This window comes from Prosopis cineraria, unplaced genomic scaffold, assembly GCF_029017545.1.
Source record: "Prosopis cineraria cultivar Desert tree isolate PC_DT_omini unplaced genomic scaffold, ASM2901754v1 PC12, whole genome shotgun sequence".
In the NCBI taxonomy this organism is placed as follows: domain Eukaryota; kingdom Viridiplantae; phylum Streptophyta; class Magnoliopsida; order Fabales; family Fabaceae; genus Prosopis; species Prosopis cineraria.
Genome location: NW_026555343.1, coordinates 1,394,570 through 1,411,791, shown reverse-complemented (window position 1 = coordinate 1,411,791; position 17,222 = coordinate 1,394,570). Strand labels below are relative to the sequence as shown.

The 17,222-nt window shown below is 32.8% G+C and overlaps 1 protein-coding gene across 2 annotated transcripts; it reads left to right on the top strand.

Moving 5' to 3' along the window:
- Positions 1 to 342: 342 nt before the first annotated feature.
- Positions 343 to 13,428, top strand: LOC129288158 (uncharacterized). Of its 2 annotated transcripts, none has more exons than XM_054924580.1 (27): positions 343 to 730; positions 1,559 to 1,718; positions 2,373 to 2,465; positions 2,547 to 2,652; positions 2,769 to 2,937; positions 3,331 to 3,505; positions 4,427 to 4,555; positions 4,696 to 5,250; positions 5,859 to 6,464; positions 7,398 to 7,466; positions 7,573 to 7,689; positions 7,778 to 8,023; positions 8,206 to 8,253; positions 8,337 to 8,474; positions 8,601 to 8,765; positions 8,861 to 8,923; positions 9,022 to 9,129; positions 9,255 to 9,338; positions 9,417 to 9,464; positions 9,920 to 9,994; positions 10,727 to 10,822; positions 10,915 to 10,995; positions 11,080 to 11,151; positions 11,430 to 11,474; positions 11,565 to 11,648; positions 12,134 to 12,237; positions 12,780 to 13,428. In XM_054924580.1, the coding sequence occupies exons 1-27, from the start codon at positions 516 to 518 to the stop codon at positions 12,922 to 12,924; spliced, it is 3,996 nt and encodes a 1,331-aa protein (XP_054780555.1). In that variant the 5' UTR covers positions 343 to 515; the 3' UTR covers positions 12,925 to 13,428. The 2 variants fall into 2 exon arrangements, with proteins under 2 accessions (XP_054780555.1, XP_054780556.1); XM_054924581.1 differs by having other exon boundaries at positions 344 to 730; positions 4,696 to 5,247.
- The last annotated feature ends 3,794 nt before the right edge of the window (positions 13,429 to 17,222 follow it).

Sequence of the window (17,222 nt, the reverse complement as noted above, 5' to 3'; positions counted from 1 at the left end):
TTTTATAATTTTATTTTTTAAAATAAAAATAAAATTTTTAAAAAATATTCATAATTTAATATTTTATTTATTAAACAAATTAAAGAAAAAGAATATAATAAAAAAATATAATATTAAAAAAGAATTATTAATATAATTTTATTTTTTATTAAGATATTTTATATTTTAAAATGTTGAATATATCTTTTTTTTATAATTTGGGAGAGAGAGAAGAGCGTATTTAAAACAAAATAGTGTTACTATTGTCAGTGTTTATTATTTCATTAGTACTTTTCAATTATGAATTCCTCGTATTTCTTGCCAAACGAATCGGGAGAGAAGAAACTTGAAGGACCTCCTGGAGTTGAAACATTAAAAAATAAAAACGGGGCACTATTCTTGCATTTTGTTTCTGGCCTCGTGCATTCAAATCTCGTTTCTCCCTCTTCTTCCAAACCCTAGATTACACTTACATGATTGGTTCGTGCTGGTGATTTCCATGTAAAATTTACGAATTGTGATCGTTTTCTTCGGCAATGGTGGGAAAAATAGACGCCACTTCGCGGGAAAAGCTTGTGAGTCTCGTGAACTCGGTTAAGTTGGCCATGGACATTCCATCCAAGCTCGATTACTTGCGGCAACTGAAGGTAGAATTGCCTCAAGAAGACCCCGTTTTGCTCACCGAGTTTCTTCCGTGTCTCTTCGAGTTTCAGTCCGATCGTTTCAGTCCAGTTCGCAAATTTGTCACGGAGTAAGCTTCCATACACCCAATGTGCGCGGTTTTTTTGCTTCTCTCTTTCTGAATACACCAATGTGTATGCTTTTCTTTTCTTTTTTCCTTTCTTGAATGTTTGGCATGAGAAAGGAAGGCTGCCTGGATAAATTAAGGTAGAAGTTGTTCATGGAGGGGCGACTATTCTGGTTTGTTTTGTTTTGTTTTTTTTTAATAAACGAAAGTTCAGGTGAGTTGGGCTTCGGGTTCACTATGGTCAGGCATGCTTTCAGGCTCAAAGACCAGCACTTACAGTGGGGCGGGGCTACTATTCTTGTTTATACATTATTCTCAAATTTTAGTCTTTTCATCGGAGAAGATAGTCCTCATGGACTTTCATCGTTTCCTTTGCCCATTCCTTTGGTGAAGGAATCTTATTATGTGTACAGATAGTGATCGGAGAGCTTTATGGCACTCTTGAGCTTGGCTGTTGTTCTGTTATTGTCCTTTTCATTGCCCATTTCAAGGAGGATTTCTTTCCATCCATTGTACTTTAATATTGTCCTCTTTCATGATCCTATTAAAAAAAAAAAGTTTGGTTTCCTTATGTTGTACGCATTTTGTAGTTTTTGCTCCAATCTCCCTCTCTTCTATTTCTTGTCCGCCCGTACATTGGTTGATGGATACCAACATCTGTGTGTGGCTTTTCATTTTGTTTTGTTTTCTATTTTAACTTTCCGGTCTCTTTGGCGCTAAGATGGCCACAGAACTCAATTCAACATTTACTGGTGGACTCTTGACTCTGTGTGTGTGCCTTTTGACTTAGAGTCTTAGATTCAAAGATGCCCCTCTTTTCTTGAACTGCAGGATGCTTGGTGAAATTGGATCTAAAAACACAGAGTTCTTGCCTGATATTATACCGGTGCTCATTGCTGTTTTGGATGATGATACACCCGCTGTTGTTCGTCAAGCTATATCATGCGGAATTGATTTATTTCATTCCACTCTTGAGAAAATTGCAATACAGGTGTTATAGTTTTAATACTGAATCTACTAATTCCTATCTTTTAATTCATTTCATTTTTGTTTTTTCCCCCTTATTGTATTCCTTGATTTGATGACATAAGTCCCTGGCATGCTTATATTCTTATCTAATAGAATTAAACTCATATTTGGTTGGTAAAATTACTATATTTTGTTCTATGATGTGTGCGTGCAAATGCCTGTAATATTACATGATTTTGTTAGACATTGTTACAGCTGGAAGATAGTTGCTCGATTCAAGGTTCAAAATCTTTATACTTAAATATCTAGCCATATATGTTATCCAATTTCTATCAACAGTCAACATTCTAGCTTAAGTAGTGAACAGGGCACATAAAAGCCTTAATAAAATTTTGAATGGTGTTTTACCAAAGAAAAAAATTGACTAATGACTGGTGAGAACAAATTGTAGTTATAAATAAGGAAATGTGAGGAGGGGGGAGGGGAAGGGGGTGGTAATAGCAATATATACTATTGGGGTCTTGATTTATTTATCCTTAAAGCCATTAAATACAACTTAATTTTTGCATTTTTATTTGTCTTACTGAATTTGTCTTTCTATGGTCTTACCTCTTTCTCATCTTTGAACTTATTCTATTTCTAGATTACTTTTTAACTTATGATCATAATGTTCTAGGGTTTATACTCAAGTGATCTGGACATTGCACTTGAATCTGCATGGACATGGATGTTAAAGTTCAAAGACAAAGTACACTCACTTGCTTTTCAAGTAAGTAACAATACTTTTAACCTCAAGCGGTCACTTTTTGGTTTATGGTCTGATACCTGTGATCTGTAAAATCTTTAAAAGCATGGTAGTGGTGGTGCAAAGTTGCTGGCCCTGAAGTTTGTTGGAGCAGTTATTCTTCTATACACACCAGATCCAAATGGTTCCTCAGAGCCCCCTCCTCATCAAGGTATTACATTTGGGGTTTGCTCATCCTCATAAGACTTGAATAAGAAGGCTGGACCAATTTGATTATTAAAAGTTTCATGTCAGCTCTCAAATAGATTGCACTACTGTTATTTACAGGAAGGCTTGTGGAGTTTAACATATCATGGATTCGCAAGGGTCATCCTGTACTCAACTTTAAAGATTTGTCAATTGATGCTAGTCATAGTTTAGGTCTCCTGCTTGATCAACTCAGGTTTCCAACTGTGAATTCTCTCAGTAACTCGGTGATTGTTGTGCTAATTAACAGGTATTTAAGCTTTTCCTGTTTGACCTTTGTTTTGCTTTGCAATTATATAAGCATGCCTCTCCCTAAAAGGAGGAAAAAAAGCATGTGTATGTGTTGCTAGAACATCTAGTACTCTCCTTATAGTGAGCAATCTTAGTTAGTGACTTTTGTTTGAAAGCAACAGGTGCCTCTGCCTTCACAGATGCTCTTGAGATTGTAGACATTACTACATCCTGCCTCTTCATTTTACAATATTCAACAGTTAACTTAATTCAAGACTCATTCTTTGACAGCTATTTTCATTGTCTTTACTAGAAAGTTATTCATTTCTGTCGACACTGTTTGTGAAAATCTGTTTTTCTTAATGTTGCTTGATTGTTCACTTTTTTCCACTTTCCTTTGGTCTATTCCCAGCCTTTTAGCGATTGCAAAAGACAGGCCTGCCTTCTATGGCCGCATCTTGCCAGTTTTGCTTGGTTTGAAACCGTCAAGCTCTGTTGTTAATGGGATCCGTGTAACAGCAGTACATCATGCGTTGAAAAAGGCCTTTCTCACTTGCTTGAAATGTACACATCCAAGTGCTGCTCCGGTATTTAATTTATACTAACATGTCTCAATATCCTGATTGTGTGATCTTATCATGTATTTTGCTTGTTGTAGATTAACCTTTAGTTCTCATCTGCTTAATGGAATGTGTAATCTAAGTTTTTTTTTTTTTTGACTTTTTGTTGAGTGATATGTGTAATCATATTTCATATATTGTGGGATAAGGCTTGTTGTCGTTGAATGATATGTCAATATCCACAAATACATACAACTTTGTACCATTGAACTTTCGCATTGTATTCTATGTCATCTACACCATAAGTTTATAGATTGGATGTGGGGAAAAAACAGAGCATACAAAAAATGCTTTGTTCTGGATCTGTCTGATACAACATTTTACAGAAGATGGTTTAATGCTACATGAAGAAATTTATTATTCTCAGTTAAGGCTGAAGCTCTCTCGAAGTGGTGGAGGTACATGGAAGATGTGTAATAATAAAATAATTTGCTCACCTGGTTGTAAGCAGCAATGCATAATTGGATATTTGGATGAATCACGATGCTTAATTAGTATGGTGTGCTATAGAACCTGCTTCTTTAGTCCATGACTTCTTTTCATGTAGGTTAGTAAGCCATCCTTGACCAAGACTGATTTTGCCATTTGCATGCCTTTGTCTCTTGTCTCTGTGATCGTGTAACAGGAATAAGCTTCAGACTGAGGTTGGAATTAAACTTGTAGAGGGATAATGCACAAGTCCAATTTTAAGACAAGTTTCGAGTTGTATAATTAATTTTCCTTGTCTCGAGTTTGATAGTCTATAAAAACATAGGGGATAAAATCAATACAAATTCCTGAATTAGTTGGCGCCTGTGTATATTTCTTGTTTGTGCCTTCTGATCAACTGCACATTTCATATATTTACTTTATTATAGCTTTATGGAAAACTGATTTTTGTTTTGGCAGTGGAGAGAACGTTTAGCTGGTGCCCTGGAGGAAATGCAGTCTGAAGGGATGGCTGATCAGGTGTTCCACCAAGTCTCTGAGATTAATGGAAGTATAAAGAAAGAGAAAGATGACGATCTAGATATTAAGGTATCTGGTGTTGAGTGTGTGATGATTGTTGAGTTTTTGCATGATGATTTATTCTGATCAAATTCCATGTAATGATTCTCCTTAATACTACAAAGGCTCCCATTGCTTCTTGGTAAATATGATCATTTTACAATTTACAGGAAGAAAAACCAGCATCACTTTCATTTGATTCATTGCACACTAATTTAGGGAGGAAACGATTAGGATCACAGGATGGAGGTGATTTAGCTGAAGATGAAGATGTTCCTGAAAAACGGTCCAAAACGACAACCATTGTCTCAGAACCCAAGAAAGAGTTAGATGAAAGCACAAGAGTGTGTTGGGACAACAATGCTTCAACTGTACCACGTTCATCAAGAAGAGAAGTGGATAATGGACCTGTTCAGCAACTTGTTGCAATGTTTGGTGCTTTAGTTGCTCAGGGTGAAGAAGCCGTTGCACCTTTGGAGATTCTTATTTCCAGTATCTCCTCAGACTTGCTAGCTGAGGTGGTAATGGCTAATATGTGTAACCTACCTCCAAATAATCCAAGTGCTGAAGGAGATGATGAACCACTGCATGACATTAGTATAACTGGTTCTGATGGCAAGGCTAAATATCCATCATCATTTGTAGATTGCGTAATGTCGCTTTCTAGTACATTCCCATCAATAACTGTACTTCTTGACGCTAATCAATCAATATCCAATGAGGTGGTAGTACAATTTCTTTTTATATTTGGTATTTCATTTTGGCTTTTATGTCTTTTATGGGCTCTCAAGTGGGGTGGGAATCCTCCTCCAAATGCTAGCTATTGAGGTAGAAAAATCAATCCACTGAAATACCCTATAGAGCTTCTTTATAATACTCTATGGAAGGACTTAAGCATTCTATACTTCATTGGTTTCCATCAATTGGCCAGCACCGGAGAGCTGATGTCCTGGTAGCTATAATTTGCAGCACTTAACTCAGCTTCCTTGCTAGTCAATACCCTCCACCTGTAGCCTTTTCCAGAGTCAGTAACCACCAACTTCGATACTAGTTGAGGGGAACCATAATGGGATGGGAATCCCTTCTTCAAAATCTAGCTATTGAGGTGGAAGATCTAACCCACTTAAGTCCTGATATAATAGAGCATCCCATACTATTGATTGTTGAACTTAAGAATCCCATACTGCTTTAGTTTCCGTCATCTTTTCTTTTATCTTTTAATTCACTTCCATTACCTTGCATATGTGATGACTTTACTTTTCTCCTCCACTCCAACCCCTCTCTTTCTGAGAAGAAACATTTGGACTAAGATTTTAATACAAAAATGTTTCAGAAATCTCAAGGGGAGGAAGAAATTTCTGCAACTGGAGTGGATAATAATGCTGTGCATTCTGGATTGAATCCTTCATCTGAAAATGTGATGCTGCCCTCTGATTTTCCATCTTCTGATGCCAAAATACCTGGAATGGAGAGTGTGAACACAGGTGTCCCTTCTGACATCCATGATGTGGGCAATTTAGAGAGTGGAATACCTGGCCTGGATTCTTTTGGTCGTAATGTTGCCTTGTCAGAAACTGTAGCTGGTTCCTCATTGGCTTCCTCTGATATAGAAGAAGCCAGTCAAGAACAAGTTATGGGTTTTGGTCAAAAATCACCCCTGAACATTGTTACATCAATATCAACAGATAGGTCCGAGGAGATAAGCCCAAAAGCAGCTGTTACGGATGTAAATAGTGTGGTGTCATCAGCAGCACCTTCTGACAGGTCATCTCGGTTGGTTCTGCCAAAGATGATTGCACCTGTTGTTGACCTTGCAGATGAACAGAAGGATAATTTGCAAAAATGGGCTTTTATTCGTATTATTGATGCTTACAAGCAAATATCAATAGCTGGAGGATCAAAAGTTCGATTTTCAATACTTGCTTATCTAGGAGTTGAGGTGATATATGTTTTCCTTTTCAGTTTCTTTACAGACAAACATGGGATTGGTTTCTTGTAAATTTATGATTTGTTGGCTTTTTATAAGCATAAATAATTTGATTCAATTCTTGTAATCTGTTTCCTGCATTGGTTTAATACTCAATACTATTAAATCCTGTCATAGTTGGAGCTGCAAGAGCATGTACTTTTTTCACTTTTCTTTTTTACATACATGGTTAATTATGATTAATAATTTTATTACATTTTTTAGCCTGTTGACTCTCAGTCTTAGTTTCTCTAATGGAATCTAAGGCTGTCTTATCAGTTATCATCCCCTTTAATTTTATTCTTTTTTTTTCCCCCCTCTCTGATAAGATTTCTTATATTATTGAAAAAATAGATATGATCCATATTTGCCTCAAAAAGTTTACTGTCTAGCGTCTGCCAATAGGTGTTGTCTTGTGGGTTATGGAAAAAGATAACTTTTAATGCACCCCAAGTAAAGGGTATTAGTGGTTTGTCTGATCACAGAACTAGAATAAATGTATTTTGTGGGGGGTCAGCCTTGAACAAATTTTCTTTTAGGTCTTTCTGTAATATTTTTAATTGGTCCAATCTTTTTCCTTAGCTTTTGTTCTCCCTGTTTCTTGATAGTATCTACCATGATTGATTCTTGAAAACTCTAGTTGGAAGTTTTTTTTACATGTTTTTAAGTTCTTAATTTCAATGCTGTTGAGGTGTACATAGCATTTATGTTACTTATTCTTGCTTATGTTCAAATTCAATCTTTCTTCTTTCTATTCATAAATACTTTAATCACAATATAGCTTAGAAGTTCCTGAGATCCTAAATTACTATATAATTTTAGTTTTAATTTTAATTTTAATATTATATCTTTCGTTCACATGCATTTGGTTATTAATAGTACTGCATTTTCTTATTCTTCCTGCAGCTTCCCTTGGACCTAGACCCATGGAAACTATTACAAAAGCATGTCTTGGTTGATTACACAAGTCATGAGGTTTGTTTACATCTCAAGTTTTGGTTACTACTTACATATCCACGTCCAGCTTTTGGCTTCATGGTTATAGTCTGTTTGAGCTGATAATTGTTACTGAACGTCTCAGGGACACGAGTTGACTTTGCGTGTCCTCTACAGGTTATTTGGTGAGGCTGAAGAGGAGCCTGATTTCTTTTCTTCTACAACAGCTGCTTCTGTATATGAAACATTCCTCCTAACAGTGGTCTGTGCTTGTTTTTCCTAATTTTGCATTTGTCCTTTTGCAAAGCTAGTGTTGGAATTTTATTTAATTTTATTTTTTTTAAATGCAGGCAGAAGCACTAAGAGATTCTTTTCCACCTTCTGATAAAGCCTTTAGTAGATTGCTTGGTGAAGCTCCTTATTTGCCAAATTCAGTTTTAAAAGTTTTGGAGAACATGTGTTCTCCTGGAAATTCAGATAAAGTTGAAAAGGAGTCACAGAGTGGGGATAGAGTTACCCAGGGCCTTAGTGCTGTATGGAGTTTGATTCTGCTGAGGCCACCTATTCGAGATACCTGCTTGAAAATTGCTCTGCAGGTTTTTTCCTTCTACTTTTGCATTATAATTTGTGTTTTCTCCCCTGTCTATTACTCTATTTGTAACTGTTAATTATAGTTCCTCTGCACCCTTTAACACTTAATGTTATAATCTATGCTTGACTTTTTGGCCTCAATATCATCTCTTGTTTGATTTTGATTTTTCTACTTTCCAAATGAAAGAGTGCAGTACATCAATTGGAGGAAGTGCGGATGAAGGCAATACGTCTGGTAGTACTTTCAGTTTAACTTCCCATTGGACCATTCAATTGACTGAGAACAATCTTGTCTTATGATTGGGATAATTCTTGTAGGTGGCAAATAAACTTTATCCTTTAACATCCATTTCTCATCAAATAGAAGATTTTGCAAAGGAAATGCTGTTATCAGTGATGAGTGGTGATGCATCTGAAACTGCTGACAGTGAAGGATCTGTTGCTGAAACACCAAAGGTACTAGTATATGTGTACTTTTGGTTGATGGCTAGAATTAATTAACAGCAAGGTTTTACTTTTCTTTTCGGGAGCTGAACTCAAACTGGGCAGCAGTTTAAACAGTGTTTTTTTTTTTTGGTGAAGGGACCTGATAATGAGAAGTCTTTGATTGAACCATCATCGGTGAGTGGCAACAGTAAGGATTTCTGCTCTGATAATCACCAGTCATGTACACCTGAAAGTGTCTTGCTGGTTTCTGTCTCTGAGGCTCAGAGATGCATGTCATTGTATTTTGCTCTGTGCACCAAGGTGATATTTTGTTATGGTAGTGTCTCAATTTTTATCTAGTTATAATATTTTTCACGTCTGATTAAAAGTTGATTTCTTGATATTTTTTTATCCAGAAACATTCTCTCTTTCAGCAAATATTTGTAATCTATAAAAGCACATCAAAAGCAGTCAAGCAGGTTTCACTCATTTTTTAGCCTATCGGGATGGGATTCTTAGAGATATCATGAATATTTTCTATTTAATCACCAGGTTTATCTCTAACCTCACTTTGCAGGCAGTTCATCGTCATATCCCTATACTAGTTCGTACTATGGGCTCATCTCCAGATCTCCTTGAAATTATTTCAGACCCCCCACATGGAAGTGAGAACCTCCTAATGCAGGTTTACTCTTTTACCATTCAACTAGTTTAGAAACTATGCATATTCATTAAGATTTTATTGCTCTGGCAGGAAAAAAAAATTTGAGATTTTATTGAAATTTTGTACTTGTATACTGATAATGTCAGGTGTTGCACACACTTACTGATGGGACAGTCCCTTCAAGGGATTTAATATTTACTATCAAAAGATTACATGATTCAAAATTCAAGGTATGTCAAAATGTTGCTCATCAGTTTAGTTGCACATCTCACTGAATTGGCTAATGAGTGATTTTTTTTTTTTGACAGGATGCGGAGGTTCTTATTCCTGTATTGGCATATCTTCCAAAAGATGAGGTTCTCCCTATTTCTATTCTCTGCAAACTTATTTATAATGCAGCGCTTTTGGTGAAATTATAATATTATGCAATGTATGGATAAAGTTTTGGGTAGGCTTTTTGTTATGGTATATTCTATGAATTTATCTATGTATAAATAATTTGCCATTCCAGCAGTTGAGGATTACATATGCCATGTGTCTGAGAAAGCTTCTTGTTCATTGACATTTGTGTTTAGTGTCTACTGTTTTTCAACTAGTTCAATCTTTTAGACAGATAGTACAATATAAGGGAATCAACTGATCAAGTATATCCTCCTAAAGCATCCTGAACTAGTAAAGAAAAGAGATAAAAGGCTGTCTGCTTAATAGAGCTTCCAATCTAGTGGCAAAACAGTCAAGGAATTCTATTTTCACTTCTTAGTTGGCCTCTCCTTTCATTTGGAGATGGTTTACCAAATTTTTTTCCTGGCAGGTTATGCTGGTCTTTCCTCACATTGTAAATCTTCCTCTGGATAAGTTCCAAGTTGCACTTGTTCGCATGTTACAGGTATGTTTTATGTCATTTGTTTGAGTTCTTGGTACTACTAAGTTGGAATCAAAGGGACAAGTTCTCACTTCTTACCTCTCCATTTGAGCTATAACTGCATTTGGAATGTAAGGTTTCCAACACCCTAAATTGTTACTTCACTAGACAGATGCAAGCAAAGATTAATTGAAATTTTTTGATGAAGTTAGATGATTATTATATAGATATATATCCTTAGGAGAACATTGGAAATAGTGAGGTTGTGGATAATATGATTGTATAGTGAAATGCTTTGCAATTATCAGAACCAGTTATTAATTGGCATAATAGTTGAATGTTTGAGGTATAAATTGTGATTGTCATTGTTGATAGGAAACATGGATGACTTGTGCCATGTCAGGATTGCCCTAAGTCATGATATACTAAGGTAGAAGTGACAATCAATTAGGATAGTCGATAAGGATTGTGGGTAGACCCAACGATGGTTTGAGGTAATAGAAAAAAGGAAAGCCATAAAAGGATCATATATAATGGGTACAACTGTAGATATGATTTTGATTAATTTTAAACAAGAATTCAATTAGCCAGGTCTCGCATAATCCTAATTGAAATTCCATATCCTTGTGAATTTTAGTACTTGCCAACATCTGAGAGTTGACACTGATGTTGAATGTTCTGGGAACATTAGAGAATAAAGATTTTGAACTTTGAATACATTGTGGTAATTGAATTAGCTGCAATGCTCTTTCACAGAAATCATCAAATTCTGGTCCAGTGCTTACTCCGGCTGAAGTATTGATAGCTATTCATGGAATTGATCCTGAAAAGGATGGAATTCCCTTGAAGAAGGCATGTTTATTTTTAAAATCTTGGTTGGTTTTATGCATCAGACTTTTTTGAGATACATTATACTAGGCTGAAGTATTATTATATATATACAGGTCACAGATGCATGCAATGCTTGCTTTGAGCAGCGACAGATTTTCACTCAAGAAGTTCTTGCCAAAGTTCTGAATCAATTGGTGTGTTCTTTGGAAATTTTTTTGATATGTTTTAAATGCACAATCAATCTAGTTGATCTCTCATTTGACACAACCTTTTCCCAGGTCGAGCAAATACCTCTTCCTTTATTGTTCATGCGGACTGTATTGCAAGCTATTGGTGCTTTTCCGACACTGGTAAGAAGCTCATTTATTCAAGGGAAAGCAATAATATGCAGTTGCTGCATATGCAAGCGGACAATTATTGCGTACCTGTCTGTCTTATGTTTTACACTGTACCAGAAGGAAGGAATTAAAGTTTCACCAAGACATCAATAGCATTTTTAGGAGGCTATATTTAATCTTTGAAGCGTTGCATGGATCAAACATATTCTAGATGCTTCTGTCAACTGAATTTTGGTGGTTAGCTTTTTATCATCATACATCTAGAATTTGACTTATTTAAATTCTTATAGGTGGACTTTATAATGGGTATTCTCTCTCGTCTTGTGGGAAAACAGGTGATTATATTTATATATCAGTCTCTGTTTTTCTTTTGGTTATTCATGCAGTTATTCACCGCATATGCATGACTTAATGAACTGTTGCAGATCTGGAAATACCCAAAGTTGTGGGTGGGATTCTTGAAGTGTGCACAATTAACACAACCTCAGTCATTTAGTGTATTGCTTCAGGTATGATTGTCTGCTTTTGATTGTCTTCTCAGTTTTCTGGAACTTGTTTTCATTTTAATTTGACATTCAGTTCAAAGCTCTTCAATCTATCTACTGTTTCTATCCCACCTTCACTTATCTTCATGAAAAAGGATTGTAGTTAACTCGTCTTCCTTCTTTATGAAGTCCCACATTAAATATATCTCAAGCTATACTACCATTTTTGTATTTTACTCCAAAATTTAATCTAGACCATTAAGAGCATCCTTACATCTACCCATCCCAAGGATGGGCAGAGGATCCATTTTCAAGGTTTTTAATTTATTTTGAATGTGTGCCTGCCTCACTTAATGTCAAGGTTTTTCAGAGCATTCTTTTTTTTTGTCTTTTGTATTTTACTCCCATTTTCTGATTCTAAGATGTCTCAGTATCACAAAATCATGCATTTTGAATCTTTTGAAGTCTGCTTTTTAATTTATTTAATGGAGGTGTATGGTTGTATGCAGCTACCTCCAGCACAACTGGAAAATGCTTTAAACAGATCTGCAGCACTTAAGGCACCATTGGTAGCTCATGCTAGTCAGGCAGATATCCAATCTTCACTACCCAGGTTCATGAGTTAAATTGCCACGAGAATGGCATGAATTTCTTTTTCTCGTTTCCATTATACCTTTAAGGGTGGATGACTCATTAGAAGACTTGTTTGAAAATGGATCCTCTGCCCATCCTTGGGATGGGTAGATGTAAGGATGTTCTTAATGGTCTAGATTAAATTTTGGGGTTCATACCTTTTTTCCCTAGTTTTTTTTAAATTTAAATTTAAAAATGTGGTAAAAGAAAGAATAAAAATAGTATTTCAACTATTAATTTCGAAAAGTGACTTACATTGAAAGATTAAAAATAAATTTCAAATCTAGACTGTCTAGTAATCTTGTCAAACTAGAAAGGATGAAAACAATGCGCGTCCCTCCCCAAGGTACTGAGAAAGCGGACGCTGAAATTCTTTTACGTTATGTGTATTTATTATCAGGACCTCTAGTAGAACAATCTTAACATTTGCATTTCCTACGAACTTAAGATCTGATCTTCCTACTAAAACAGTTCCTGCACAAGTTGTCATTTTAAATTTGTCCCTTGAAATTTGTTCTTTAGGTCCGTGTTGGTTGTTCTGGGAATTGCATCAGATCCTCAGGTTTCAAGTCAGCCACAAACTAGTCAAACACAGACAAGTGAGACAGGCAACTCCGAGAAGGATACGTTGACAGAAAAATCCAAAGAATCTTCTACAGCTAGCTGACTTGTTAAGTAATTATGTTGAGTGATTAGACTCTGCTGAGGAAGATTCTTCATGCCGCCCTCCAGTGTGTGCATGTTGCTGCCGGGATTTATTCTGCAGAATTTGACCTGCGAACAACACTTCAGAATAGATCATGACCATTAGAGGTATACATGTACATGTGGTCTGCACAAAATTTCTCGTGTGCAAGTCAAACGGGAAGCTTCATCCACATGGGTGTAGATTATCCTGTAGATTCTCAGCTATGAGTATGAAAAAACAGAACTTGTAATCAGATGCATAAAAAGTTGGGCCATGCCCCATGAGCTCTATCCTCTTCCAGGTGTATATTTACATTAGGAATCAACCAACAAGCTCAAATGTTAGCGTCCATCGCAATTTTGGAGGTGGAAACAATGTATCTTGCACTGTGTTGTATCATATTTTCATTCGTATATTCAATTCCGGTTTTGCCTTGGGAGCGAACAATTTGAATGGTTATTGATGTGTATATTTTTACGTTAATTTGTGTGGAACTCTTGGTATTTTGGTTCGACATAGGAACGATCATGGGGGGTGTTTAATTTTAAGTACCCGGCCTCCATTTTTCACATAATCACATTTAGTAGAAGAAAGTTTTCCCGTTTCTATCAAAGTCCTTGAATCCTTGAAACATTCAATTTTTAAATATTAAAATACAAGTCCATTTATCCAAACAGAACAATTCAAGTCCATTTGAGAGCTGATAATAAATATTCATGAGTAATTTCTCCATTCCGCCTGAGAGAATGTTACAATTTTTAAATAGATTTGCTTTGGATGAAAATCTTATATTAAAGAAAAGAAAATTGACTTGGAACCTGAGTGTTTATTTCTGAACAAAGTGGGTGATTGCTGATTACCGATGATTGGGTTTAGTGGGTTTAGTCCCTGCTTTTCATAAGTGAATAATAATGGCCATTTAATATTTAATATTTTAATTCTCAAGCAAAAAACTTAAATAGATGAAGAAATTTGAAAGTGGAACGACTCATGTTGGAATTACATGATTTTTTTAAAAATATATAATAATTCTTCAATGAAAGAAAAATATATGCAGTCTAAAAACCTAATGGTGTGTTTGAATTAATAAAAATTTAAATTTAAGCATAATCTCTCATTTAGATACACAAAAATTTATATATTTTGATTTTATTTAAATTTAAATCTATTACAAATTATAATTCCTTTATAAATTTAAATTCGTTTTATTTTGTAGTCATTTAAAATTTTAATAACTTCAAATATCTTGTTCTGTTCGTATTTTTATTATTGATATTTCTATGACTCTTGTATCTTTTCTCATCTCTTGTAAATTAAAAAATATGAATAAATTTATTATTTTTAAATTTTCATTTTTGTTTAAAATATCAATTCATCTCTATTTTTCATTTCAAATTTTTTAAACTACTCAAATAAAAAATTTTAAATATGTGGATTTTAAATGTGCGATGTGAAAATGTAAGATTTCAAATCTAAAATACAAATCTATCAATTCAAATGTTACTTAAATGAATTTTTGGAATAGAATGGAGTGAAATAGTTAGGAACTTTATATTATTGTTTTTGTGAATTTCTTAAAAAAAGATGGAATGACTTGGGATGACTTTCCTTAGCTATTTTAAATTTTTAGATTTAGAATTTTATTTCTACTTCTATTTTTAGATTCTAAATTTATTTATTTTTACTCTCAATTTAAGGGGTTAGGATAAAGTGATTTGATATAAATAATATTATTCTAAAATTATGTCTATCCTTTTCAACTCCTTTCACTCTAAAATTAAAAAAAATATATATATAAATAAAACTAATTTAAATCCATTAATTTTATAATAATCCTTACATAAGAATTAAATAAAATTATTTATTTTTGATAAAAATTTGAAGCAATAAAATTATCCATTCCGTTTCAAATAAACTTATATACCTAATATGTTTATTTTCAATTAAATCAAAACACGTGAATTTTGTATAGATTATTTACTCTATAACAAATTCTTATTATTAATATTATCAATACATTAAAAACTATTTGTCTTGATTTAATTAGATAAAAATATATTAAATGTATAATTGATTAAAAGTATATAAGGTTAAGTATATAAATTTTACCCATCCTATTTCATTCCATTAATAATCATTCAATTTGTTTATCCTAAACTGTCACACATATCCTAACATTTCATTGGATCACCTTTGAATTTTGTTCATTTATCTTCATTCTTAGTTTTGCTTTTCAATTTTTTTTTTATTGCCCAAGGTATCGTTACAATTAGTAGCTGTGAGACTAATCCCCTAAAAAATATGAGTGCCATTCAATGGATTGTTCTCTTTCAAGTAATGCTTTTCAATTTTATTTAAAATCAATCTTATTAATTATTTTTATATATCATATAATATAATTAATTTTTTCCAACAGATATTCAAACACATCCATAATAGTGATTAGCAATACATTTCTAAAAAATACTTAAGTAGATTAGGTGCATCAAGTTACTTATAGCAGTGATCAATCTTATTAATTAATTTTATATATTATATAATGTAATTAATTTTTACCAATGGATATTCAAATACATCCATAGTAGTGATCAGCAATACTTTTCTACGTATTATTCTAAGAAATGCTTAGGTCATCTTAATGCACTATATTATTTATAGTCTGTCAAATAAAAATATGACATTCAGATGATATTAAATATAAATAAATTATGAGATTAATGATAGTTGAAAGAGAAAATGCAAGAAATCAAACATATATTCTGTTATAAAAAAAAATTAATTTAAAAAAATGTCACACAATTTTATTTAAATTACTTAAAGCATTTTAATTGGATAAATTACAAATGAGGTGATGCACTGAGTCTATCTAAATATTTCTCATACATTTCTTTTCCATCTTCCAATATAGTAAATATAGAGTATAAGTTAAAAAAATTCCTTCCCTAAATTTAGTTGTCACGATAATTAATCCATTCTTCTAGTATTCCCTCTGAGATAATTTATAAAACACTTTTGGTGTTTTTGTGACTCAAAATATAAGATATCTAGACAAAAAATAACTATATTTGTTATAATATTGCTCTTCTCTCCTTATTATATTTTTTTCTTTCTCTATTTAATGTTTCACAAAATTAGTCACATTAAATGAAGGGTGCTTTTAAAAAATTTATATTTATCTTTTTTAAAAAATAAGATTGTAAATTTATTTAAAAAATATTATTAATATATGTAATTTCATCAAAAAATATCTTATAAATTATAATTTCATAAATTACGAATATATAACAACAACGAGCCCAAAAAAAAAAAAAAGAATGAATAAGCTATACAGCCCACAAGTGGTGGTTTACTTGGAAGGGATTTTAAGCAGAAAATCCGTGTGTTGACTTGTTTTTTTTGGGCGAGCAGTGTTTCTAGGATATTATTATATTATTTAGTTATATTAAATGAAAGCCATTTTTTAAAATTTATAATTATTTTTTAAAAAATACATGTAAAGTATACTTAATAAACACTGCATTGATATATGTAATTTTATAAAACATGCAAAGTACATATATAATAATGATAGGCTAAAAAAGAGAAAAAAAAAAAAAAGGCTATACAATCTACAATCGGAAGCTTACTTAAAAGGGATTTTAAAACAAACAATCCACGTGTTAATTTATAAGGGTGAGCAAAACCGACCATTCTAAGCCAATCCAATAGAAGTCAAATAAATTTGATCATAAATAGCTTTAATTTTTTCTTTAAACTTTAACCAAACCTAAACCATATCATTTTAGATTTTTAAATGTAATTTTTATGATTAATATTAGATTATTAATGCTTATTTTTTAAAATTTTAAATTTAACTAAAGTCTAACCTAAAATTAAAATATTATAATAGAATCTCTAATCCTTCATTTCTCAATTTTACTATTAAAAAGTCAAATTCATATACCTGTGTTATGTCAATAATGATTTTTTATAGATAATTTTGGATATAAAATTTCTTTTTTTTTTTTCATTTAAAAAAGCTACTTTTTATTATGGATATTAAGATAAATTGTAATAAAATTTAACTCATGTTATTTACAAATGCATATAATTTAATATTTATTAATATATATTTGATGTTCAATTTTATTTATGAATAATAAAGTTAAAAATGTGACTTGAAATTGGACTATGAAATGAAAATGTCAAAAATTATGCTTAGCTTTGATATATAATTTTTTACATAAAAAATATTAAAATTTGATTCATGTATAAACCAACTCACACCAAACCACTTA